The sequence below is a fragment of the Phoca vitulina genome, unplaced genomic scaffold (genome assembly GCF_004348235.1).
Source record: "Phoca vitulina isolate PV1807 unplaced genomic scaffold, GSC_HSeal_1.0 scaffold51, whole genome shotgun sequence".
Classification (NCBI taxonomy): Eukaryota; Metazoa; Chordata; class Mammalia; order Carnivora; family Phocidae; genus Phoca; species Phoca vitulina.
Window position 1 is genome coordinate 6,467,246 of NW_022589754.1, and position 25,885 is coordinate 6,493,130.

General features: G+C 36.7%; 1 protein-coding gene across 1 annotated transcript; it reads left to right on the forward strand.

Annotated features, from left to right (window-relative positions):
- Positions 1-937: 937 nt before the first annotated feature.
- LOC116621839 (charged multivesicular body protein 1b-2-like) lies at positions 938-12,456 on the forward strand. Its single transcript, XM_032387860.1, has 4 exons — positions 938-1,195; positions 1,567-1,634; positions 1,727-1,832; positions 12,409-12,456. The coding sequence occupies exons 1-4, from the start codon at positions 938-940 to the stop codon at positions 12,454-12,456; spliced, it is 480 nt and encodes a 159-aa protein (XP_032243751.1).
- Positions 12,457-25,885: the final 13,429 nt, after the last annotated feature.

Genomic DNA, 25,885 nt, shown 5'->3' on the forward strand with positions numbered 1-25,885 from the left:
AGAAGACATACAAATAGCTAACAGACACATGAAAAAATGTTCATCATCATTAGCCATCAGGAAAATTCAAATCAAAACCACACTGAGATACCACGTTACACCAGTTAGAATGGCAAAAATTAACAAGTCAAGAAACAACAAATGTTGGAGAGGTTGTGGAGAAAAGGGAACACTCTTACACTGTTTTTGGGAATGCAAGTTGGTACAACCACTTTGGAAAACACTCTGGAAGTTTCTCAAAAAATTAAAAATAAAACTACCCTATGACCCAGCAATTACACTACTGGGTATTTACCCCAATGACACAGATGTAGTGAAAAGAAGGGCCATACACACCCCAATGTTCACAGCAGCAATGTCCGCAATAACCAAACTGTGGAAAGAGCTGAGATGCCCTTCAACAGACAAATGGATAAAGAAGTTGTTGTCCATATATACAATGGAATATTACTCAGCCATCAGAAAGGATGAATACCCAACTTTTACATCAATATGGATGGAACTGGAGGAGATTATGTTAAGTGAAATAAGTCAGGCAGAGAAAGTCAATTATATCCTTTCACTTATTTGTGGAACATAAGGAATAGCATGGAGGACATTAGGAGAAGTAACAGAAAAATGAAGGGTGGGGGAATCGGAGGGGGAGACAAACCATGAGTGACTATGGACTGATAAACAAATGGAGGGTTTTAAAGAGGAGGTGGGTGGGGGAATGGATTAGCCCAGTGACGGGTATTAAGGAGGGCACATACTGCATGGAGCACTGGGTGTTATACAAAAACAATGAATCATGGAACACTACATCAAAAACTAATGACGTATTGTATGGTGACATAACATAATAAAATAAAATTGAATTTTTTTTAAAAAGTGAGGAAGCATAAATTCTCTTATTTCCTAAAAAACTAATTGTAAAAGCTCTTAAATATTATTAAAAATGGGCTACTTCGGGAAGTTTTTTAAAATGGCTATACTTTTGCTTCCTCTCTTTGCCAATATTTACCTTTGTTCTTTGTCTTCACCACTGTTTCCTTTTTTTTTTTTCTGTTTAAAACTGGCCATTCAGAAAGGCAATACAGAAGAACCACCAGAAAATGCAATCCACCAGAAGAGCCAAGCAACTATTTTTTTGACAATGAGTGCTAGGTTTGATGCTGTGGCAACCAGAGTTCAAACTGCAGTAACAATGGGCAAGGTAAGTCTTAACATTTTTAAAAGATAGGAACTATTGATTTAAGTTTAGTGAGCATATTGAGCTGTCAGAAATCCAAATCTATTGCAAGGTGCTACAGGGTGCTGATAAAGGCCTTCATGGGAAGGAGAGACATAGTCAAAGTTCTTAGGAAAATTATTTTGGTAGTGGCTTTTAAACTAAGGTCTAATTAATTGTCTTCCAATGAAGAATCAGTAAATGATAGTCAATGCCTAGAGCAGAAACATATTGTATTTTTACTGTTATGGAAAGAGCAAATTTCATAAGTTGATCTGTAAGTTATATATTTAAAAGACTCCATACATTTTGAGACTACTTATAGGATGCTCAATCTTTTTTTATACTCCCAGTAGGTAACCAATTCCATGGCAGGTATAGTTAAGTCTGTGAGTGCTACAATGAAGAGTATGAACCTTGAAAAGTGAAAATAAAAAGAAAAAAAAAGAATTATTTGATGTTCTGATAGCATCTTTTCAGTGTAAGTTTTTCTTATATCTATATTTCTGTTTATAGATTTCTGCGGATGGACAAATTTGAACACCAATTTGAAACACTTGATGTTCAAACACAACAAATGGAAGACACAATGAGTAGCAGTACAACACTAACAATGTCCCAAGTAAGAATAGTTTTCTACTTAGGATAACTTTTTAAAATTATGCAACTTTAAGATATAAAGGCTTTGTGGGCCTAAGTCTTCTCCAGAATGTGAAGTAAACATGGTGTATCCCCAAAATGCAAGTAAGGAAGTAAGTTATGCTCTGCTCTGGATGCTGAGGACATGTTGGAAGATGACATCCCCTTATTTGTTTTAAAATTCTGGGGCGCCTGGGTGGCTCAGTCGTTAAGCGTCTGCCTTCGGCTCAGGTCATGATCCCAGGATCCTGGGATCGAGTCCCACATCAGGCTCCCTGCTCGGCAGGAAGCCTGCTTCTCCTTCCCCCACTCCCCCTGCTTGTGTTCCCTCTCTCGCTGTGTCTCTCTCTGTCAAATAAATAAATAAAATCTTAAAAATAAAATAAAATAAAATAAAATAAAATAAAATAAAATTCTGAGAAGTATACTAGGTCACATGTCTAGAAAGTCTGGAACTTGGTTCTACCTTGCTGCCAGTGGTATTTATTGATGATGAAGGCATTGCATTAGAGGCTTACTGTGCTAGTGGGTATTAGGTATTATCCTAATCCTCCGCTAATTCATCTCATTGCAAATATTCTTCTGCTTCTTTATCTACTCTTTAGGAGTGTTATCTATGCACAAGTCACAGGTGCATAATTAATAATTAATTGCAAGATCAATTATTTTTCATAAAATGAGGATGTTTTTAAAACCTACAGCTTAGACAGAGATGTGCTACAAAGAACATTTGAAACTAGTTTGCATGTGACATGAGCAAGTAACAAAGTTTTGTGAAATTCAGACAAAATTTCTTTCATTATCACTCTTCTTTTTGATCCCAGCACCTATCACATGGTTAATCAAATGAACAAAGAACTTGTTACCACTGCTTCAGTTGCTAATATGGAAAAAAAATATAATTTACAAAATAGATTAGGAAGAAATCAAAAACCATCCATCAAAATGATACTTCAGATAACTGGTTTTACTAGGTAAATAAAAAGAGAACATGCTTATATTTAGGTTTGAGAGTTAAGAAAAAGAAAAAAAAAATCATGTGCATGTGTTATAGGGAGCATATATTTAGACATTACTTTTATATCTTCTCTAAAGCCTTGCTTCCCCCAAGTGTGGTGCAAGATTTGGGAACATCTGTATAATCTTGGAGGTCTTTAGGAATGTAGAAATTCAGACCCCATCCACAGACATTGAATCAGAATTATTTTAACAAGATTCTCTATGCACTGAGTTTGAGAAGCACTGTCCTAGAGTTTCTGATTCTTATTCAAGTTCCTTAGGATCTGCAGGTGATTTTATGATCAGTCAAGTTTAGGAAACAGGTGAATTGGAAAAATGACTTGGAAGTCAGGACACTTATGTTTCTGATCCCTATTCTACCACTAATTAACTTTGGGACCTTAAGATATTCACTACCTTGGGCTTCACTACCTTAGCTGTAAAATGTAAGGGTTGGATATGATGATATATAAATGCCCTTTAGCTCTGAAAAATCCTGAGATTCATTCACCCAACATTTGCTGAGCACCTTCTTCTGTTTTAGGTATTGTGCTAGTACTAGGGACAAATATATACAAAACATTATTCATAAAAACTCAACCAAAATGTACAAAAGAAATAGAGATATGGTTGAACACATTTAGTTGCCCAAGTTCTCATACCCTGCTAATGAGTAATTAGAATTTAAATTGGCATATCACTTTGGAAAGCAATTTAGTAATGTCTACAGTCTGCTCTTAAGCTAGCAGCCAGGGTGATCCTATTAAAACAACTCCTATCATATCATTCTTCTGCTCAAAACCCTCTAGTGGCTCCACATCTGCCTCAAAAGCCAAATTCTTTACAATGGCCTATAATACTCTATGGGATCTGCCTCACCCCACTTTTCTGACCTTATCTCCTATTACTGCTCATTACTTTACTCAGGTACTTGGCCTCCTTGTTATTTCCCAAACACACCAAGTACATTTCTGTCTAAAAACCATTCCACTTGCACTTCCCTCTGCCTGAATGCTTTTCCTCCATCTTGCAGACATCCTCATTTCCCATTCCCATTTCAGTTCTTTATTCAAATGTAATTTTCTGAGTGAGGTCTTCCCTGATCATCTTACTTAAAAGTGCATCAACAGCATACCCACCATGCTATATACTCCCTATCTGCCATCCCTGCTTTATTTTTCTCCATAGTACATATCACCTTCTAATATAGGATACTGATGAATTAAAAACAGTATCTGGAATAAAGTATAGGTGCTTAATTAATATTTCTTGAATAACTCAGAGTATATGAAAAATGCATGTGACCAATAACCTAGTGCTTCTACTTCCAAATTTATATTTGCAGAAACCCCTACATATGTATACAAAGATACCTGTACATGAGAATGTTCATGTACCATTGTCTATAATTAGGGGAAAAAGTCAATGTTCATAAATAAAATGGATAAATACAATTGTATTTATATACAGCAGTATTATACAGGAGGTAAAATGAATGAACAAGATCTCTAGATCTCAATAAAATTAAATCTTACAAAGTTGAATGGGAAAAACAAGTTGCAAAATAGTATATATAGTATACCATTTAAGTAAATTTTTAAAAATAATGTTATTTTAGATATGAAGACAACAAAATATAAGTGCATGTAAGTATTTGATGTATTATTTTCTGAACTTTTTCTGTATTTGGAAATGTTTTTGAAGTGAATGAAAGAAAGAACAAGAAAACCTAAGGCAAAACAGCAAAGTTAGTGACCTGCTTAAAATCATACACCCCATTAATATTAGAGCTGGGACTTATCTTAAAATTTCCACCTATGTATCCAAAATATTTTTAACAACTAAATAAAAAAACAGTTTTTTTTATTAATCAGATTCTATTACCTGAGAACTCCTGTACTGTAGTAAATATCTCAATCCTTATATTATATTATTTTATTCATCTCTAGATGTTTTTAAATTATTTTTATTGAAGTATAGTTGGCACACAATGTTATTCTAGATATTTTTAAAGAATAATTCTTAATATCAAATTAGTATTAACTACCAGAAATAAAAGTTATGACTAATCTAAAACTTAAATCTATTACACTTTAAATACAGCCAAAGTGGGTAGTAGAGAGAGCTAAGATGGCGACATAGTAGGAGGACTCTAGGCTTAACTGGTCCCTCGAACATGGCTAAATAACTATCAAATCATTCTGAATACCCAAAAAATCAACCTGAGGACTTGATAGAACAAACTGCACAACTAGAGAGAGAGAAAAGGTCACACGGAGGAAGGTAGGAAGTGCAGAGTCAAGGTTTGGGGGAGAAACAGATTGTGGGTGTGGTGCAGGGGAGGGAGCCCTGGTTATGGAGAGAGGTGAGAGAGAGTGGAATGCACAGGATGCACACAAGGAGAACACTTCCCTAAAGTCATTGGCTGGAAAAATGAGAGGGGCTGATATTTTAAGTTTTTACAACCAGCGGGGATCCAAGCTTGGAGTTTTGGAGGTCTGTAGACTTCTCTGGGATAGAGTTGTGAGAGTGCAGTCCCACTCCTGGTGAGACGCAGGCAAACAGTGCACACGGTGTTATCTGAGGATCACCTGAGGCACAATGGGGGGGCTGTTCCTCTCCTTGGAGTGTATCTGTGAGAGGTGGCATTGTTCCTGGAGACAAAGGAGCCAGCAGGTGCCATTTCACTTCCCTATCCCTCAGCATAGGCACAGAGACACCAGCTGAGGGTGGCTAACCTGGCACTGGCTGTTTAGCCTGCTTTGTTCCAAATCCCACACCCCTGTGCTCTAGTGGGTCTGCCATTCTGGATCAAACCTACATCATTCCCAGTGTGCCAAGACCCTCCACAAGAAGACCAGCTCAGGTCCCCACCACACCAAGTCCCTAAAGTTTGGAGTTTTGAAAATCAGTAAGCTTGGCTATGATAGAGTTCACAGTGCAAAGTGCTGCTCCAGGTAGACAAGCAACCCAGAGACAGAGAGTGTGAAAACAGTGATTGAGAAACACATAGGACACATGAGGGGAAATTATTCGCTCTTCTGGGAGCCCTTCCCTGAGACCAGCAAGCATGGAAACCACTCTCTAGGGACAAAAGAGCGGGCTGACACCATCTCCCTCCCATGCCCCTCAGGATAAACCAACTCCAGTAAAGAGTACAACACCAACACTGGCTGCCTAACCTACTTACAGCAGGTTCCACCCTCCTGGGCTCTGCTGGTACTGCATGTCTTGGGCAAGTGTGCCTAAGGACCAGCACCATGGGCCCCTTTCCAGAAGACCAGCACAAACCCCTCCACCCTTTACCATGTCTACTGACTGTACAGTTCTGCAGAGCTTCAGTTCTAGTGGAAATAACATCAGGTCTCATTTAAGAAGCAGACCAGAACAAACCTAGTTAAAACTCGTCACACTCTGGCCAAGGTCCAAAGACTGTCCACTGCAGGCAAGGAGAGTCTCTACAGATGAATAACCTGAAGCACAGAGTAGCCAAAACACAGCAGCAGAGTGCATGTAGCACATACCAAAGACGCTTTCTGAAATTCCAGGCCCTGGGCATTATATGACCTATTTTTCTATAGCCACTACTCACAAGAGTAGGAAACATAACAGGGTTTTCTAATATACAGAAGAAAGAGACCTAGACAAAATGTCAAGATGGAGGAATTCACCCCCCCCCAAGAACACACAAAGGTCACAGCCAGAGATCTAATCTAAACAGATATAAGTAATAGGCCTGATACAGAATTTGAAGCAACATCCATAAGGATACTCACTGGGCTTGAGAAAAGCATGGAAGACATGAGTGAGACCCATACTATAGAGTTACAAGAGTTAAAAAACAATCTGGCAAAAGTGAAAAATGCAATATCTGATATTAGAAACCAATTAGATAGGGGCGCCTGGGTGGCTCAGTTGGTAAAGTGACTACCTTTGGCTCAGGTCATGATCCTGGAGTCCCAGGATCGAGTCACACATCAGGCTCCCTGCTGGGCAGGGAGTCTGCTTCTCCCTCTGACCCTCCCCCCTCTCGTGCTCTCCCTCTCTCTCATTTTCTCTCAAATAAATAAATAAAATCTTTAAAAAAAGGAACCAATTAGATGTAATAACCACAAGGATGGAAAAAGCAGAGGAATGAATAAGTGATATAGAAGATAGAATTAAGGAAAACAATGAAGCTGAATAAAAGAGAGAATAATGGATCACAGGAGGAGACCTAGGGAACTCAGTGACTCCATCAAACACAGTAACATTCATATCATAGGAGTCCCAGAAGAGAGAGAAAAGAGGACAGAAGGTGTATTTGAGGAAATTATAGCTGAAAACTTTCTTAATCTGGGAAAGGAAACAGACATCCAAGTCCCAGCGGCACAGAAAAGTCCCATCAAAATCAACAAAAGCAGGGCAACACCAAGACATATTGTAATTAAATTTGCAAAATGTATTGATAAAGGGAAAATCCTAAAAGCAGCAAGACAAAGGAAGTCCCTAACATACAAGGGAAGACACATCAGGTTAGCAGCAGATCTCTACAGAAATTTAGCAAGCCAGACCACTATGATATATCGAATGTGCTTACTGGGTAAATTCTGCAGCCAAGAATACTCTATCCAGCAAGGCAATCATTCAGAATAGGAGAGATAAAGAGTTTCCCAGAAAACAAGCTAAAGGAGTTCATGGTCACTAAACCATCCTTACAAGAAATATTATGAGGACTCTTTGGGAAAGAAAGACCAAAAGTGACAAAGACTAGAAAGGAACAGAGGGAATCTCTGAAAACAATGACAAAACAAGTAATAAAATGGCACTAAATATATAACTATCAATACTTACTCTGAATGTAAATGGACTAAATGCTCCAGTCAAAAGATATAGAGTGTCAGCATGGATAAAAGAAGAAGACAGGAGACTCATTTTAGACCTAAAAACACCTGCAGATTGAAAGTGAGGGGATGGAGAACCATCTGTCATGCAGTTGGATGTCAAAACAATGCCAGAGTAGTAATATTTATATCAGACAAACTAGATTTTAAACTAAAGACTGTAACAAGATTTGAAGAAGGGTACTATATCATAATAAAGGGAACTATCCAACAAGAAGATCTAACAATTGTAAATATGTCCCCAACTTGGGAGCACCCAAATATATATAACAGTTAATATCAAACATAAAGGAACTCACTGATAATAATACAGTAGCAGTAGGGGACTTTAACACCCCACTTGTATCAATGGACAAATCATCTAAATAGAAAATCCACAAGGAAACAACAGCTTTGAATGACACACTGGACCAGATGGACTTAACATATATTCAGAATATTTCATCCTAAAGTGGCAGAATACATATTCTTTTCAAGTGCACATGGGACATTCTCCAGAATAGATCACATTCTGGGTCATAAATCAGGTTTCCACAAGTACAAAAAATATTGAGATTGTACTATGAATATTTTCTAACCACAACACTATGAAACTTGAAGTCAACCACAGGAAACAATTTGGAAAGACCACAAATACATGGAGGTTAATCAACATGGTACTAAGGAATGAATGGGTCAACCAGGAAATTAAAGAACTTTAAAAAATATACATGGAAACAAATGAAAATGAAAACATGATGGTCCAAAATCTTTGAGATGCAGCAAAAGCAGTCATAAAAGGGAAGTAAATATCAATACAATAGCTTTCACAGGAAGCAAGAAAAAAATCTCAAATGAACAACTGAACTTTACACCCAAAGGAGCTAGAGAAAGAAAAACAAATGAAGCCTAAAGCCATCAGAAGAATGGAAATAGTAAAGATTAGAGCAAAATTAAATGAAATAGTAACTAAAAAAAAAACAGTACAAGAGATCAATGAAGCCAGTAGCTGGTTCATTGAAAAAATTAATTGATAAACCATTAGCCAGACTTATCAAAAGAAAAGAGAAATGACCCAAATAAATAAAATCACAAATGAGAGAGGAGAAATAACAACCACCACCACAGAAGTAAAAATAATTATAAGAGAATATTACTAAAAACTTAACACTACATCAAAAAGTAATGATGTATGGTGATTAACATAATAAAATTAAATTTAAAAAAAATTACGTGCCATAAATTAAGACAATCTGAAAGAAATGGATACATTCCTAGGAATGTATAAACTACCAAAACTTAAACAAGAATAAATAGAAAAAATGAACAGACCAATAACCACCAAAGAAATTGAATTAGTAACCAAAAATCTCCCAACAAACAAAAGGCCAGGGCTAGATGGCTTCACAGGTGAATTCTACCCAACATTTATAAAAGAGTTAATACCTATTCTTTTCAAAGTATTCCAAAAAATATGATATGGAAGGAAACCTTCCAAACTCCTTCATGAGGCCAACATTACCCTGATTCCAAAAACCAGACAAAAACTCCACAAAAAATGAGACTTACAGGCCAATTTCACTGATGATCATGGATGCAAAAATTCTCAAGAAAATATTTGGAAACCAAATCAAACAGTACGTTAAAAGAATCAGTCACCATGATTAAGTGGAGTTTGTTTCTCAGCTGCAAGGGTGATTCAATATTCATAGATAAATCAATGTGGTACACTACATTAATAAAAGTAAGGATAAGAACCATATGATCCTCTTAATACATGCACAAAAAAACATTTGGCAAAGTACAGAATTCATTCATGATAACCCTCATAAAAGTAGGGATAGAGGGAACATACCTCAACATCATAGTGGCCATATATGAAAAACTCACAGTTAATATTATCCTCAATAGGGAAAAACTAAGAGCTTTTCCTCTATGGTCAGGAATAAGACATGGATGTCCACTCTTGTCACTTCTATTCAACATTCTACTGGAAGTCCTAGCCACAGCAAACAGACAAGAAAAAGAAGTAAAAGCATCCAGATCAGCAAGTAAGAAGTCAAACGTTCATTATTTGTGGATGACATGATACTCTATATAGAAAACCCAAAAGACACCATCAAAGAATTGCTAGAACTGATACATGAATAAAGTAATGTCTCAGGATACAAAATCAACATAAAGGAATGTGTTGAATTTCTATACACCAATAATGAAGCAGCAGAAAGAGAAATCAAGGAATCCATCCCACTTACAATTGCACTAAAAACCAAAGATACCGAGGAATAAACCTAACCAAAGAGGTAAAAGAACTGTACTCTAAAATCTATAAAACACTTATGAAATAAATTGAACATGACACAAAGAAATGGAAAAATATTCCATGTTTTTGGATTGGAAGAAGAAATATTTTTAAAATGTCTATACTACCTAAAGCAATCTACACATGAAGTGCAATCCCTATCAAAATACCACCGTATTTTTCACAGAGCTAGAACACACAATCCTAAAATTTGTATGGTACCACAAAAGACCCCAAATAGCCAAAGCAATCTTAAAAAAAATAATAAAAAACAATGCTAGAAGCATCACAATTCCAGACATCACGTTATATTACAAAGCTGTAGTGATCAAACAATATAGTACTGTCATAAAAACAGAGACATAGATTAATGGAACTGAATAGGAAACCCAGAAATGGACCCACAACTATATGGTCAACTAATATTTGACAAAGCAGGAAGGAATATCCAATGGGAAAAAGTCTCTTCAACAAACAATGTTGGGAAAACTGGACATCAACATGTGAAAGAATGAAACTGGACCACTTTCTTACATCATGCACACACACACAAAAAAAAATCAAAATGGATGAAAGACCTAAATGTGAGACAGGAATCCACCAAAATCCTAGAGGAGAACACAGGCAGTAACTTCTTTGACATCGGCTGTAGCAACTTCTTTCTGGATATGTATCCCGAGACAAGGGAAACAATAATAATAAACTGTTGGGACATCATTAAGATAAAAAGCTTCTGCACAGCAAAGGAAACAATTAACAAAACTAAAAGGCAACCTTGGAATGGGAGAATATATTTGCAAATGAGATATCTGATAAAGGGTTGGGGTATCCAAAAAATATAAAGAACTTATAAAACTCAACACCCAAAAAACAAATAATCTAGTTTAAAAATGGGCAGAAGACACGAATAGATGTTTTTCCAAAGAAGACATTATAACAGACACATGAAAAGTTGCTCAACATCCCTCATCATCAGGGAAATACGAATTAAAACAACAACGAGATATCACCTCACACCAGTCAGAATGGCTAAAATTAAGAACATAGGTAACAACAGGTGTTGGCAAGGATGCAGAGAAAGGGGAACCCTTTTACACTGTAGTTGCGAATGCAAACTGGTTGTAGCCACTTTGGAAAATAGTATGGAGTTTCCTCAAGAAGTTAAAAATAGAATTACCCTACAACCCAGCAGTTGTACTACTAGGTATTTACACAAAGGATACGAAAATACTGATTCAAAGGGATCCATGCACCCCTGTATTTATAGCACCATTATCAACAATAGCCAAATTATGGAGAGAGCCCAAATATCGATCTACTGATGAATGGATAAAGAAGATATGGTATATAGTGGCACCTGGGTGGCTCAGTTGGTTAAGCATCCAACTCTTGATTTTGGTTCAAGTTATGATCTCTGGGTTGTAAGATCAAGCCCCTTGTCAGACTCCACACTCAGCAAAGAGTCTGCTTGAGGTTCTCTCCCTTTCCCTTTGCCCATTCCCCCATTGGCTGTTCACATGCTCTCTTCCTCTCAAATAAATAAAGTTGTATATGTGTATGTGGTTGTCTCTCAATAGATATATAGATGATAGATAGATGATAGATAGATGATAGATAGATAGATGTATATGTGTCTATCTATCTATATATAGATAACCCCCCACACACAATGGAATATAGCCATAAGAAAGAATGAAATCTTACTATTTGCAATGATGAGAATGAGTTAGAGAGTATCACGCTAAGTGAAATAAATCAGAGAAAGACAAATACCATATGATTTGACTCATATGTGCAATTTAATAAACGAAACAGATGAATATAGGGGTCAAAAAATTAAGAGTGGCAAACCAGAAAGTTGACTCTCAACTATAGAGAACAAACTGAGGGTTATTGGAGGGGAGATGGGCAGTGGAATGGGTTAAATGGGTGGTGAGTATTAAGGAGGACGGCAGTTGCTGTGATGTGCACTGGGAATTATATGTAAGTGATGAATAGCTAAATTCTACACCTGAAGCTAATATTACACTGTATTTTAACTGACATTCAATTACAAATTTGAAAAAAGGAAAAAAAAATAAGCAAAGTGGGCTAAAATAGAGCTTAAGAATTGGTTCACTGCATTAAAGAGAGCTGCATTACTCAGATTAAAATTATATGTGAATAGCACTGCTAATATTTTTCATATAACCTCAGAATTGAAGGCTTTATAATTTTAACATTATTGAGAAATAATTATTTTCTGAAATTTAGCTCCCTCTGCTGGTAAAAATTATTTTTTAAAGGTTTCTTTTAAGAATTGTAGACCAGTTTCCCCTTTTTAAAACAAAATCTGAAAGAAAAACTGCCCAAACAGTAAATGCCATTAAAATACAAATTATTTTTTCTTATTCTAGAACCAAGTAGATGTGCTCCTTCAAGAAATGGTAGATGATGCTGGGTAAGAATTTAATTGAGTGCTTTTAGATAATCTTGATTTAATATCTAGAGGTCCTAAAATTATGTAATGTGGATAAAGAAATTTGTCTTTACCATAAATGGTCAGAGTTAGATTTTTGACCCTACAATTTAGTATTGGTAAGCCTTTGAAGCAGTCATCCTGCATTTTGCCATGCTCCTAAAAGTGTCACTCTGTTTAAATCATCCTAGTATTTTCTTAAAAATCTCTGGAGATGCATTCATTTTGTGTGTGATAAGAAATGGAGGAAGGTGACTCAGGGAGGCGGGAATTTTGAAACATTTCCTCAATACCTTCAGTACCTTCTCTATTCAACATATATAAAATGTTTGGATTTCTTTTAAAAGATCTTCCAAGGGGCGCCTGGGTGGCTCAGTCAGTTAAGCGACTGCCTTTGGCTCATGTCATGATCCCAGGGTCCTGGGATCAAGTCCTGCATCAGGCTCTCCACTCAGAGGCGAGTCTGCTTCTCCCTCTCCCTCTGTGATCTCTCTTGCTTTCACTCTCTCTCAAATAAATAAATAAAATCTTTATAAATAAATAAATAAAAGATCTTCCAAAAGAATTCTGCTGTGATCAAGCCAATATGTTTTAAGCCCAGTTTGAGTCCTGCAATCTGAGAAATATGTGCAAAATATTCAAAGGGTTCAAAACATGGCAACATTGCTTCATTGCAGAAGGTCACTAATTTTTTATAAAGGTAAATAATTGACACTGTTTGTGGTACTGTTATTAGAAATAGGGTATCTGTTAATGGGCTGTTTACTTCAGGCCCTTCATGTTTCAGGGGAATGACTTGGCCATGATAATATCTGTCATGTTATATCAGCATTTTCTGGTATGTTATTTAGCTCAAGAGAACATTGTAATAAAGAATAAAAAAATGGTTTTTTTCAAAGATAAAAAGTAAAACTGGGTGATACTGAAGTTTTATACTTTATCATCAAAGGTAGAGTAATAGATTGAAATATGTTTTATGTACTCTGTTTCTCCTGGGAAGAGAAGATATGTAGACACCTGGAAACTAGAGTTGTTGGATATTATTCTAGTGCCTAAGCTAATTTCTGATCAATATGAACAATTAACTTTATCAGCACTTTATTATCACTAATGTATCTTTAGTAAATTAAAACCCAGTTTAATAAGTCAGGATTGCAGTAATTGAGAACCAGGCTGGAGGTTAGGTTGTACAGTAGTTTGCTTTGTTAGTATCCTGATATAGCCTACATACCAACAGGTAGGTAGCAAGAAAGATGACTTTCGTTAAGTATTATATAGGGTACTAAGGCATTGTGTGTCAGAATATTCCATCTTAAGAATATGAGGCTAAGGACTTGTTTCTGTTCCTACCAAAGACTAAGTGAGAAGATTGGACTTGAAAATACAGCAAGAGAGGTCTTGTAAAAGGGGCATTGCCACATTACAGCCTTGCTGACTTTCAGCAGAAAACCAAGTTCTGTAGACAATTTCATGACAAGATTTAGAGCAAATATTCTTTGGATGAGTGGGTCAAAATTGAGAGAGATGTGTTATATCAATAATGGGTGGTGACTGGAGCAGTGGTTCCACTGATGTCAAAATACTAATTGCCCATCCTTAAAGATGTTTAAGTATTCAGATTCTGCTTGAGTTTGTGATTCCCTCAACACATTTTAATATAGCATATCATTAACTTTTAAATAACAATCTGTTGATTCTGGAGGCAGCATGGTGGAGGAGTAGGGGGCCCTATTTCATATGGTCCCCTGAATTTAGCTGAATACCTACCAAACCATTCTGAACACCCACGAAATCAGCCTGAGTTGTAAGAATATATATCTGGATCTCTACAAGCAGAAAGACAGTGCTTTCTGCAAGGTAGGAAGTGTGGAATCGTGAATCTGCGGGGAGATATTGGAAGATAAACAGAATGGGGAGGGAGCCTTCATAAGCTGGCTCCTGGAATGTAATAGAACACCAGAGCCCAAAATCAGAACCCTTAGAAATCTGCTCTAGGGAGTGATATCCCTCTCTGAAAGGGGCTCTGGAAATGAAAAGGCAGAATTCTAGGTAGAGCATTGTGGTCATGGGATAGGAGAAGCCTCAGAACCAAAGGGGCTTCCTGGACCAGCAAAGTACCCAGGCAGTGGAGCTAGGAAGGAGGTTATGGTCAGTGAGCCCAGGAAGGGTCTTTCAGCTTGGATCACCATAAACTGCAAGCTGGGCCATTTGAGAATCACTCTTCTCATGAGCAGGCTGAAAAAATCAGGAGCATGGGATCATGACCCGGCAAAAACTCTCAGAGTGGTAGCAGCTGGGAAAGGGTTTTAGAGCAGCGCCCAGATAAGATCCAGGAGCTGCAGGTGTGCAAGCAAGCCTGCGACCACTCATGGTTTTAGAAGCATAAAGGGCAGGGACATTCCTGGGCCCTTGGGATGACCTCTGAGAGAGTCACTGTGGGTGCTCACCACGGAAGGCTGTGATTTTCAGTGCCATATAGAGAAATGGAGACTGTCCTGGAGGGCTTAGTGAAGAGAGCAGACTGCGATTTCTCTGCTCTGGGCCAGAGGTTTGAGTGAAATAATTTTTGCTCTGACCCTCAGAAGAGACACGGAAAGCCTCCAGGGAACAAAAGCACAGAAGACCAATTTCCACTGAGCCCATCCCGCTGAAAGGGGGGCAGGGCAACTCCGCCCAAGCAGGGTTACCTGAAAAACAGCACGGCAGACACCTCCCCCAGAAGACAGCCTGGAAGAACAAGAGGACAACAACCCTATGGATCCCATAATACTGTAAAATCCCAATGCCAGAGGAAAATAGTATATTGAGCTTCAGGCATTGCCTCATGGTTTATTTTTCAGATAATTTTTTTTCTTTTTCTTATGCTTTTACTCTGTTTTTCTTTTTACATTTTTCTCATTTCAACTAAATGTGTATTATATCAACATATATTTCATAGTAGCTTTTTAACTTGTATTTTTTCACACCTATATTTTTATAGATATATGCTTTATTGTAGTCCTTTATATATATACAAGTTTTATTTTCCTTGTAATTTTGGGAAGTATGTCCTCTAACACACAGACCAAAATACACCAGGAATAATAGAAATACCCTGCTTTGTCCACACTGAGAGATTATAGACCCCTTCCCCTCACCCCTCCTTTATTTATTATTTAATTTCATAAATTTTAGTCTTCTGTTTCATTTTGGCTTTGTTTTTTCGGTGGTGGCTTCTGTCTGCTCCAGATTTTGCTACGGTGCATCTTGGCTTGGGTTGTGGTTGATATTTTGGACTCTGCTCACTCACTCAAACATCCCTCAACAGAATGAGTTGGAGGAGGAACTCTCAACAAAGAAAAGAACCAGAGACAATGTCTTCTGCCACAGAACCAACAGATATGGATATAAGCAAAATGTCACAGATAGAATTCAGGATAGCAATCATCTAGTCAATAGCCAGGCTTGAAAAGAGCATTAGTGACAATATACAATCTCTAAGAGCAGAAACGAGATCAATCAGGCCAAGCTAGAAAATGCTATGAATGAGATGCAGTCTAAACAGGATACTCTAGCAGCCAGGGCAAATGAGGCAGAATAACTAATCAGTGATCTAGAAAATAAGCTGATGGAAAAGAAGGAAGTAGAGGAAAACAGAGATAGGCCGCTAGTAGCACATGAGAAAAGGATTGCAGAGATTAATGATGCCATAAAACATTCCAGTGTCAGAATTATTGGGATCCCCAAAAGGGTGAGGAGAGAGAGAGGGCTAGAAGGTATATTTGAGGAAATCATAGCTGAGAACTTGCCTAATCTGGGGAAGGAAACAAGCATTTGAGTCCAAGAGGCAGAGAGGACCCCTGCCAAAATCAATAAAAATAAATCAACATCCCAACATATAATAGTGACTTGCAAATTTTACAGCCAAGGAAGCAATACTGAGAATAGCCAGGGAAAGGAGTTTCCTTAAATATGGAGAAAGGAACATTAGAATAACATCAGACCTGTCCACAAAAACCTGGCAAGCAAGAAGGGGCTGGCAAGACATATTCAGGGTACTAAATGAAAAGAGCATGCAGCCAAGAATACTTTGTCCAGCAAGGCTGTCATTCAGAATGGATGGAGAGATAAAGAGCATTCAGGACAGGCAGAAACTAAAAGAATATGTGGTCACCAAGCCAACCATGCAAGAAATATTAAGGGGAAAATCTGTAAATGAAGAGAGACCCCAAAAGTCACACAGACGAGAAAGAAACAGAAAATCTAGAAAAACAGGGACTTTACAAGTAATAAAATGGCACTAAATTCATATCTTTCAATAGTTATCTAAATGCAAATGGGCTGAATGCTTCCATCAAAAGAAACAGGGCTGCAGATTGGATAAAAAAGCAGGACCCATCCATATACTGTCCACAAGAGACACATTTTGAACCTAAAGACACATCCAGATTGAAAGTGAGGGGATGAGGAACAATTTAACATACTAATGGACCTCAAAAGAAATCTGGGGTGGCAATCCTCATACCAGACAAATTAGATTTTAATCCAAAGACCATAATAAGAGATGTAGAGGGACAGTATATTATACTTAAAGGGTCTATCCAACAAGAAGATCTAACAATTGAATATATCTATGCCCCCAACATGGGAACAGCTAATTATATAAACCAATCAATAACCAAAATAAAGAAACATATTGATAATAATACATTAATAGTTGGAGACCTCAACACTCTACTCACAGTAATAGACAGATAATCTGAGCAAAAGATCAACAAAGAGACAAGGGCTTTGAAAGACACAATGGGCCAGATGAACATCATACATAATGTACAAAACATTCCATCCTAAAACAACAGAATACTCATTCTTCTCGAGTGCACACAGAACTCTCTCCAGAACTGACCACATACTGGGTCACAAATCAGATCTCAACTGATACCTAAACATTGAGATTATTCCCTGAATATTTTCAGACCACAGTGCTTTGAAACTGGAACTCAATCATAAGAAAACATTTGGAAGGAATTCAAACACTTGGAAGTTAAAGAGCATCATGATAAAGAATGAATGGATCAGGGCGCCTGGGTGGCTCAGTTGGTTAAGCAACTGCCTTCGGCTCAGGTCATGATTCTGGAGTCCCGGGATCGAGTCCCACATCGGGCTCCCTGCTCAGCAGGGGGTCTGCTTCTCCCTCTGACCCTTCCCCTCTCATGCTCTCTGTCTCCCATTCTCTCTCTCAGATAAATAAATAAAATCTTAAAAAAAAAAAAAAGAATGAATGGATCAACCAGGAAAGTAAAGAAAAACTTAAACAATTCATGCAAACTAATGTGAATGAAAACACGTTGGTCCAAAACCTATATGATACTGCAAAGTCAGTCCTAAGGGGGAAACACATAGCCATCCAAGCCTCTCTCAAAAGATTAGAAAAATCTCAAATACACAAGCTAACCTTATACCTAAAGGAGCTGGAGAAAGAACAGCAAATAAAGCCTAAACAAAGCAGAAGAAGAGGAATGATAAAGATTAGAGCAGAAATCAATGAAATATAAACCAGAAAAACAGTAGAACAAATCAATGAAATTAGAAGCTGGCACTTTGAAAGAATTAATAAGATCAATAAACCGCTGGCCAGACTTATCCAAAAGAAAAGGGAAATGACCCAAATCAATCAAATCATGAATGAAAGGGACGAGATCACAACGAACACCAAGAAAATAGAAACAATTATTAGAAAATATTACCAGCAACTATATGCCAACAAATTAAGCAATCTGGAAGAAATTGATGCCTTCTGCAAAATTATAAACTACCAAGACTAAAACAGGAAGAAAGAGACAATCTGAATAGAATAATAACCAGTAATGAAATTGAAGCAATAATCAAAAACCTCCAAAAAACAAGAGTCCAGGGCCTGATGGATTCCCAGGGGAATTCTACCAAACATTTAAAGAAGAAATACCTATTCTACTGAAGCTGTTTCAAAAAATAGAAATGAAAGGAAAACTTCCAAACTTGTTCTATGAGGCCAGCATTACCCCTATTGCAACACCGGGCAAAGACCCCATCATAAAGGAGAATTACAGACCAATATCCCTGATGAACATGGATGCCAAAATACTCAACAAGATCCTAGGCAAAAGGATCCAACAGTACGTTAAAAGGATTATCCATCAAAACCAGGTGAGATTTATTCCTGGGATGCAAGTGTGGTTCAACATTCACAAATCAATCAACATGATAGAGGACATTAATAAAAGAAAAGAAAAGAACCATATGATCCTCTCAATTGATGCAGAAAATGCATTTGACAAAATACAGCATCCTTTTCTGATTAAAACTCTTCAAAGTTTAAGGATAGAGGGAATATACCTCAGTATCATAAAAGCCATCTATGAAAAGCCCAGAGCAAATATCATTCTAAATGGGGAAAAACTGAGAGCTTTTCCCTTAAGGTGTCAGGAACACAACAGGGATGCCCACTCTCACCATTATTGTTCAACATATTATAGAATTCCTATCCTCAACAATCAGACAACAAAAAGACAAGCCATTCAAATTGGCAAAGAAGAAGTCAAACTCTCTCTCTTCACAGATGACATGATACTTTATATGGAAAACCCAAAAAATCCACCCGCAATTTTCTAGAACTCATACAGCAATTCAGCAACGTGGCAGGACAAAATCAATGCACAGAAATCAGTTGCATTTCTATAAACTAACAGCATAACTGAAGAAATAGAATTTAAGGGATCAATTACATTTACAATAGCACCAAAAACCATAAGATACCTAGGAATAAACCTAACCAAAGAAGTAAAGTATCTATACTTTAGAAACTACAGAACAGTTATGAAAAAAATTGAGGAAGAAACAAAGAAATGGAAATACATTCCATGCTCATGGGTTGAAAGAATAAACATTGTGGAAAACTCTATGCTGCCCAGAGCAGTCAATACATTCAATGCAATCCCTATCAAAATACCATTAACATTTTTCACAGAGCTGGAATAAACAACCCTAAAATTTGTATGGAACAAGAAAAGACCCCAAATCGCCAGGGGAATGTTGAAAAAGAAAACCAAAGCTGGGGGCATCACACTGCCTGACTTTAAGCTATATTACAAATCTGTGATCATCAGGACAGCATGTTATTCGCAGAAAAACAGACACATAGATCAATGGAACAGAATAGAGAGCCCAGAAATGAACCTTCGACTCTATGGTCAACTAATCTTTGACAAATCAGGAAAAAATATCCAATGGATAAAAGACAGTCTCTTTAGATGGACTCTGAAAAACAAACTGAGGGTTCTAGAGGGGAGGGGGTTGGGAGGATGGGTTAGCCTGGTGATGGGTATTGAGGAGGGCACGTTCTGCATGGAGCACTGGGTGTTATGCACAAACAATGAATCATGGAACACTATATCTAAAACTAATGATGTAATGTATGGGGATTAACATAACAATAAAAAAAATTAAAAAAAAAAAAAAGACAGTCTCTTTAGTAAACGGTGCTGGGAAAATTGGACAGCCACATGCAGAATATGAAACTTGACCATTTTCTTACACTATACACAAAGATAAACTCAAAATGGATGAAAGACCTCAGTGTGAGACAGGAGTCCATCAAAATCCTAGAGGAGAACATAGGCAGTAACCTCTTAGACATCAACCCCAGCAATTTCTTTCAAGACACGTCTCCAAAGGCAAGGGAAACAAAAGCAAAAATGAACTTTTGGGACTTCATCAAGATAAAAAGCTTCTGCACAGCAAGGGAAACAGTCAACAAAACAAAGAGGCAACCCACAGAATGGGAGAAGATATTTGCAAGTGACATTACAGATAAAGGGCTGGTATCCAAGATCTATAAAGAACTTCTCAAACTCTACACCCAAAAAAGAAATAATCCAGTCAAGAAATGGGCAGAAGACATGAACAGACACTTCTCCAAAGAAGACTTACAAATGAATAACAGACACATGAAAAATGTTCAACATCACTAGTCATCAGGGAAATACAAACCAAAACCACAATGATATACCACATTACACCAGTTAGAATGGCTAAAATTATGAAGGGAGGAAAAGGGGAACCCTCTTACACTGTTGGTGGGAATGCAAGCTGGTACAGCCACTCTGGAAAACACTATGGAGGTTCTTCAAGACCTTAAAATAGAGCTACCCTACAACCAAGCAATTGCACTACCGGGTATTTACCTCAAAGATACAGATATAGTGAAAAGAAGGGGAACATGCACCCCAATGTTCATAGCAGCAATGTCCACAATAGCCAAACTGGAAGAAGCCAAGATATCCTTCAACATATGAATGGATAAAGAAGATGTGGTTCATATACAATAGAATATTACTCAGTCATCAGAAAAGTTGAATACCGACCATTTGCATCTACATGGATAGAACTGGAGGGGATTATGCTAAGTGAAATAAATCAAGCAGAGAAAGACAATTATCATATGGTTTCACTCATTTGGGGAATATAAGGAATAGCACAGAGGACCATAGGGGAAGAGAGGGTTAACTGAAGGGGAAGAAATCAGTGAAGGAGACAAAGCATGAGAGATTCTGCACTCTGGGAAATAAACTGAGGGTTACAGAAGGGAGGGGGGTGGGCGGTGGTGCAGCTGGGTGGTAGGTATTAAGGAGGGCATGTGATGTCATGAACACTGGGTATTATACACAACTAATGAATCATTGAACACTACATCAAAAACTAATGATGTACTATATGTTGGCTAACTGAACATAATAAAAAAAATAATGAAAGGGCTGTAAACCACTTAATAAATTAAAAAAAATAATCTGTCTATAGAATCTCCTAATGACTGTTAAAGTTGCTTTATCCCCAGTGTTGTTTTCAAACTGGTTTGCATACACTGGTCTAGAGACAGAAGGAAAGATTAGTTTATATCCTAGAAGTGTAGTTATAATGGAGATTAAAATCATGGGCCTTGGAGGCAGACAAACCTTGATCCAGATCCTATCATTAGGGTGATCTTGGACAAGTGTACCTAACTTTTCTAAATGTCACTTGTATAGATGGATGGAAGTAATGGTTCCTATTATGGGTAGCTCGGGAGCTAGACACTGAACTTGAAGTTAGCTCAGATATTAAGTATGGATCTTGAAGCCATATTTGTGTAGCTTGTTTTTTTCTTTTTTAGGTATACTAATTTTCCTTTACAGTGGAAGACATAGTAATCTCCAGTAACTTGAATATATTGGATAACCATTGTTTTGGTCTTTTATTCAGATGACTGGATCATTGTCCTTTTATAAGCTTTTTTATCATAAGATTATCATCCAGATGAGACACCATTAGGGCTTAACAGAAACACTTTATAATTTGTAAATTCTTCTATCCTAAAGTGGACATTCAGAAGATGTTTGAGTTCTATTACATATAAAATTGAATTCGTTTGTTATTTAAATTAAGGTATAAAGCTAGGTGGAATATTCAAATTTGCAATAAGCCTATTTTATTGCTTATCATAATTAGATTAAGAGGAAAATGCCTATATTAATATTCATTTATGCTAATTATTTTAAAATTGTAGCCTTGATCTCAGTATTGAACTACCACAGCGTCAGACACGTTCTGTTGGTACAAGTGTTGCTTCCATGGAACAGGTAGAGAAGTTGAATTTTATCATGATTGGTATGAATGTAATGTATCATAAATTAGCAAAATGTGGTTAATTTTAACTCCTTTATGATGGACATTTTCTACTTTCATGCATATTTCATTTAGAGATTGAATTTGCTCTCCTTTGAACCATAAGAAGCTCTTAATAGGGGACAAACTGAGGGTTGCTAGAAGGGGGATGGGATAAATGGGTGATGGGCATTAAGGAGGGCACTTCTTGTAATGGGCACTGGGTGTTGTATGCAAGTGATGAATCATTAAATTCTACCACTGAAACTAATACTACACTATATGTTAACTAACTAGAATTTAAATAAAATCTTGAAAGAAAGAAAAAAAAAGAATTTGCTTCCCTTTGTAGCTTCTGCTCTATTAAGTTCTCCATTTGTTCCAGAATGTTTAAAAAAGTAAAGTCTTAATGTTGGGTTTTGTGTGAATTTTTGAGACAATATTTAAATCTTATTTAAAATGTGAGCTATTTAAAATATTAGTGATTTATATTTGTTACAATCTTGTGACTTTTAAAAGTTGTTTTCTTGGTCGCCTGGGTGGCTCAGTTGGTTAAATATCTGCCTTCGGTTCAGGTCATGATCCTGGAGTCCTGGGATAGAGCCTGGCATTGGGCTCCCTGCTCAGTGGGAGTCTTTTTCCCTCTCCCCTTCACCCTGCTTGTATTCTCTCTTGCTCTCTCTCTCTCTCAAATAAATAAATAAAATCTTTAAAAAATTAAAAAAATAAAACTTGCTTTCTCCAGGATAAACTATCACAGAGACTTGTTTGTCTATGTGATCCAGTGTAATTTAGAGAACTGGTCTTGCTTCTAAAATATTTTGTGTGTATATATATATAGATAAGTTTCACTCTAATTACACTAAGAACACATATATATTCCAGAATGCTTAAACACTATTTGTACATAATGCTTTCTTTTGCCTTGCTGTACTTTCCAATATTTTAAGAAGTTCCAGAAAGTTTCCACCTTGACAGATTTTATAGTTTTGTTTATTGTGTTGAAAAGTGTAGGGGACATATTTTTTTTGTAGATGTCTTTGACAAAGCTAGCATTAGCTTGTTGTATATGAAACACCTTCTTTAAAAACTACATCAAAAATCTGACACCAAAGTACTCCAGAATAAAGTACTTTGTACAGAATAAAGTATAGAATAAAGGTTTTCATTTCTTTTTAATTCAAAGTAATTTGAAACCTCAGTCTGCACTCACATGTAATGCATACAAATAAAAGCAGGGAAAACATATTTACTTAATATATACATAACCAAAAACACCTTATTTTGTGTCCTACAATGAACAGTGCTATTTGTGTGTTTGTCTTTGCTTATTCAAGCGGAAATGTAGTTAATTTGAATCTGTATACTGGCTTTTAAATTTAGAGTATTATTGGAATTTTTGCCCAGTAATCTAATGACTATTTTTGAAAATTAAAAAAAAAAATCCATTGACAGTTTTCCTATATAACTAGAAAATGTCTCTAACATTAAAACAAATAAATTAAGGCGTGCTCATTTTTAAAATTTTCTTTCACTGTTAAGACTTTCAGAGAAATTTAACCTTTCGTACTTTCAAGTGAGATTGAAACACATATTTAATGATTCTTTATTTCTACTCAGCCCTTGTTAGTCTATATTTTAAAAAGAGATTAATTTGCATGGCCTTAATATTGTTTACATTTCCCATAGTATTGCTGATAGGTCAGGATTCTAAAAAAAACATTGTTTATAAACCAACTAACAAAAAATAACAACAAAGAAAACAATATTGAGCCAACTCAAATTACAACTACTATAAGTCCTGGTTAAATGTATTCATCTTTTATCTAAACAGCTCTTCAACAACTGGAAGAAATGAAGTAGAAATAAATAAGTTAGATTAAAATGTTTTGCCCATGGGCGCCTGGGTGGCTCAGTTGGTTAAGCGACTGCCTTCGGCTCAGGTCATGATCCTGGAGTCCCTGGATCGAGTCCCACATCGGGCTCCCTGCTCGGCGGGGAGTCTGCTTCGCCCTCTGACCCTCCCCCCTCTTATGTGCTCTCTCCCTCTCATTCTCTCTCTCTCAAATAAATAAATAAAAAAATCTTTAAAAAAAGAAAAATGTTTTGCCCAGCCCTGAAATTAACTTCTAGTCCAGTGGAAGTTGGGAGTACTATATAGGGGATTGAGGGGACAGAAAAGTCATAAAATTGTAAAGACTAGCCTGTGGAAGGCAGGGATCGTTGGGTCCTTGGGGAGAAGCATTTAATGACCAGCTATACTACTAGCCATCTCCTCAGGAATGTCTGTATTTTACCCAACTAAAATAAATTAACATGTGCCTGCAATTTTCTGATATAATATTCTCCAATTTGGAGAAGTAACTAAGTTATATTTTAACAAGTAATCTAGGCTAAGTAAATAAGGTATTCTTTCTTACTGCATGATTTATCCATGAAAGAATTCCAGTATTTTATGAAGTTCTATTGAAGAGCAGATATAATCAGAAGATATTCCCATTGTAAGTCATGAAAACATTCAGAACAATTACGGAGGCTCTTTTTTGCTGAGTATTCACCATTCATGTGTGATGTATCCTATCATAAATGAGAATGGGTATAAATGAAGATTATTTTCATTGGTTAATGAAATGAGAAATTAACCTTTGGCTAAGTTTGGGTGTTTGAAGGTGAAGGAGGTATAGTAAAGTATCCTCCAAACTGAGAAGGCACTTTGAAACTAAAAAAAAAAAAAAAAAAATGAGGCACACCATTTCATACCACTTACACAGAGTTTTATTCAGGGTAACTTACTGACAGGGGATTGGGTGAATGATGATCCAGGCACTGCAGAGCTATTCTCCACAAAGTTTAGACCTTAATCCACAGATTTTATAGAATGAGGGGATGTGTAGAGGGCATTGTGGTGAGGTCAAAGGGTTTAACACTAACAGATGTCCTAGTGCCATCTGTGCCTCAGAATTGAGGGAGAGGAAGAAGCTATGTTATCTCTAATAGTTATCTAAACAACTTTAGGGAACATCAGTACAAACCTTCCCGCATTCTGGTGAGGGCATACATTAACCTCCAAGGAGCCTAGAACACAGCCCCAAGGGAGGTCATTGCAGGAATATGAACAAGATGGAGGCCAAAGATGGAGTCAATATTGTCAGCACTCTTACATTGGGTTAAACTTATTTAACTTTTTTGGTACTTGACTGTATGGTGTGACCTCAATGTGGTAATGTTCCATTTTGGTTATAATTGATGCTTTGTTCTTTCTACTTAAAGGATAAGATATATCCTGGGATGCCATAGAAGAGATTATTACAGACAAAAGTATCTATGAAATAGAGTTTTCTTATTTTTCATTGGTGGGAATTGTAGATTTTGTTTTATTGACTTGAATAAAAGTTGTTAATTGTGAATATAGCTTACTTAAATCCAGAAATGAAAGCAATTCTGATCTAAATATGACTGTTCATACTTTTATTTAACAGCCATAACAGATTTGTCTTTTAAAAATAATTGCTCTCTCATAGACACCAAATTTCACTTTTGGATTCATCTATTATAATAAAAAATTCATTCTTATAATTTATTCTTAGACTTATAGCTCCACAACCTGTGAATTCTTACCTTGTTAATATAAATTATTTTTAATTTGATAAGTGATTCAATAATTGGAAAGTGACACAAATAGGATTTTAGGGAAAGATGTCAAAGTAGGAGGATCCTAAGATCTCCTTGTCCCACAGACACACCTAGATGATAACCAC

What these genes read in the sequence shown, in the direction of transcription:
- LOC116621839 (XM_032387860.1), top strand. Translation starts at nt 938, where the DNA reads ATGGGCTACTTCGGGAAGTTTTTTAAAATGGCTATACTTTTGCTTCCT. An exon ending in CTGCAGTAACAATGGGCAAG is followed by an intron (nt 1,196 to 1,566) that starts GTAAGTCTTAAC and finishes TACTCCCAGTAG; the next exon opens with GTAACCAATTCCATGGCAGG. An exon ending in AAGAGTATGAACCTTGAAAA is followed by an intron (nt 1,635 to 1,726) that starts GTGAAAATAAAA and finishes TTCTGTTTATAG; the next exon opens with ATTTCTGCGGATGGACAAAT.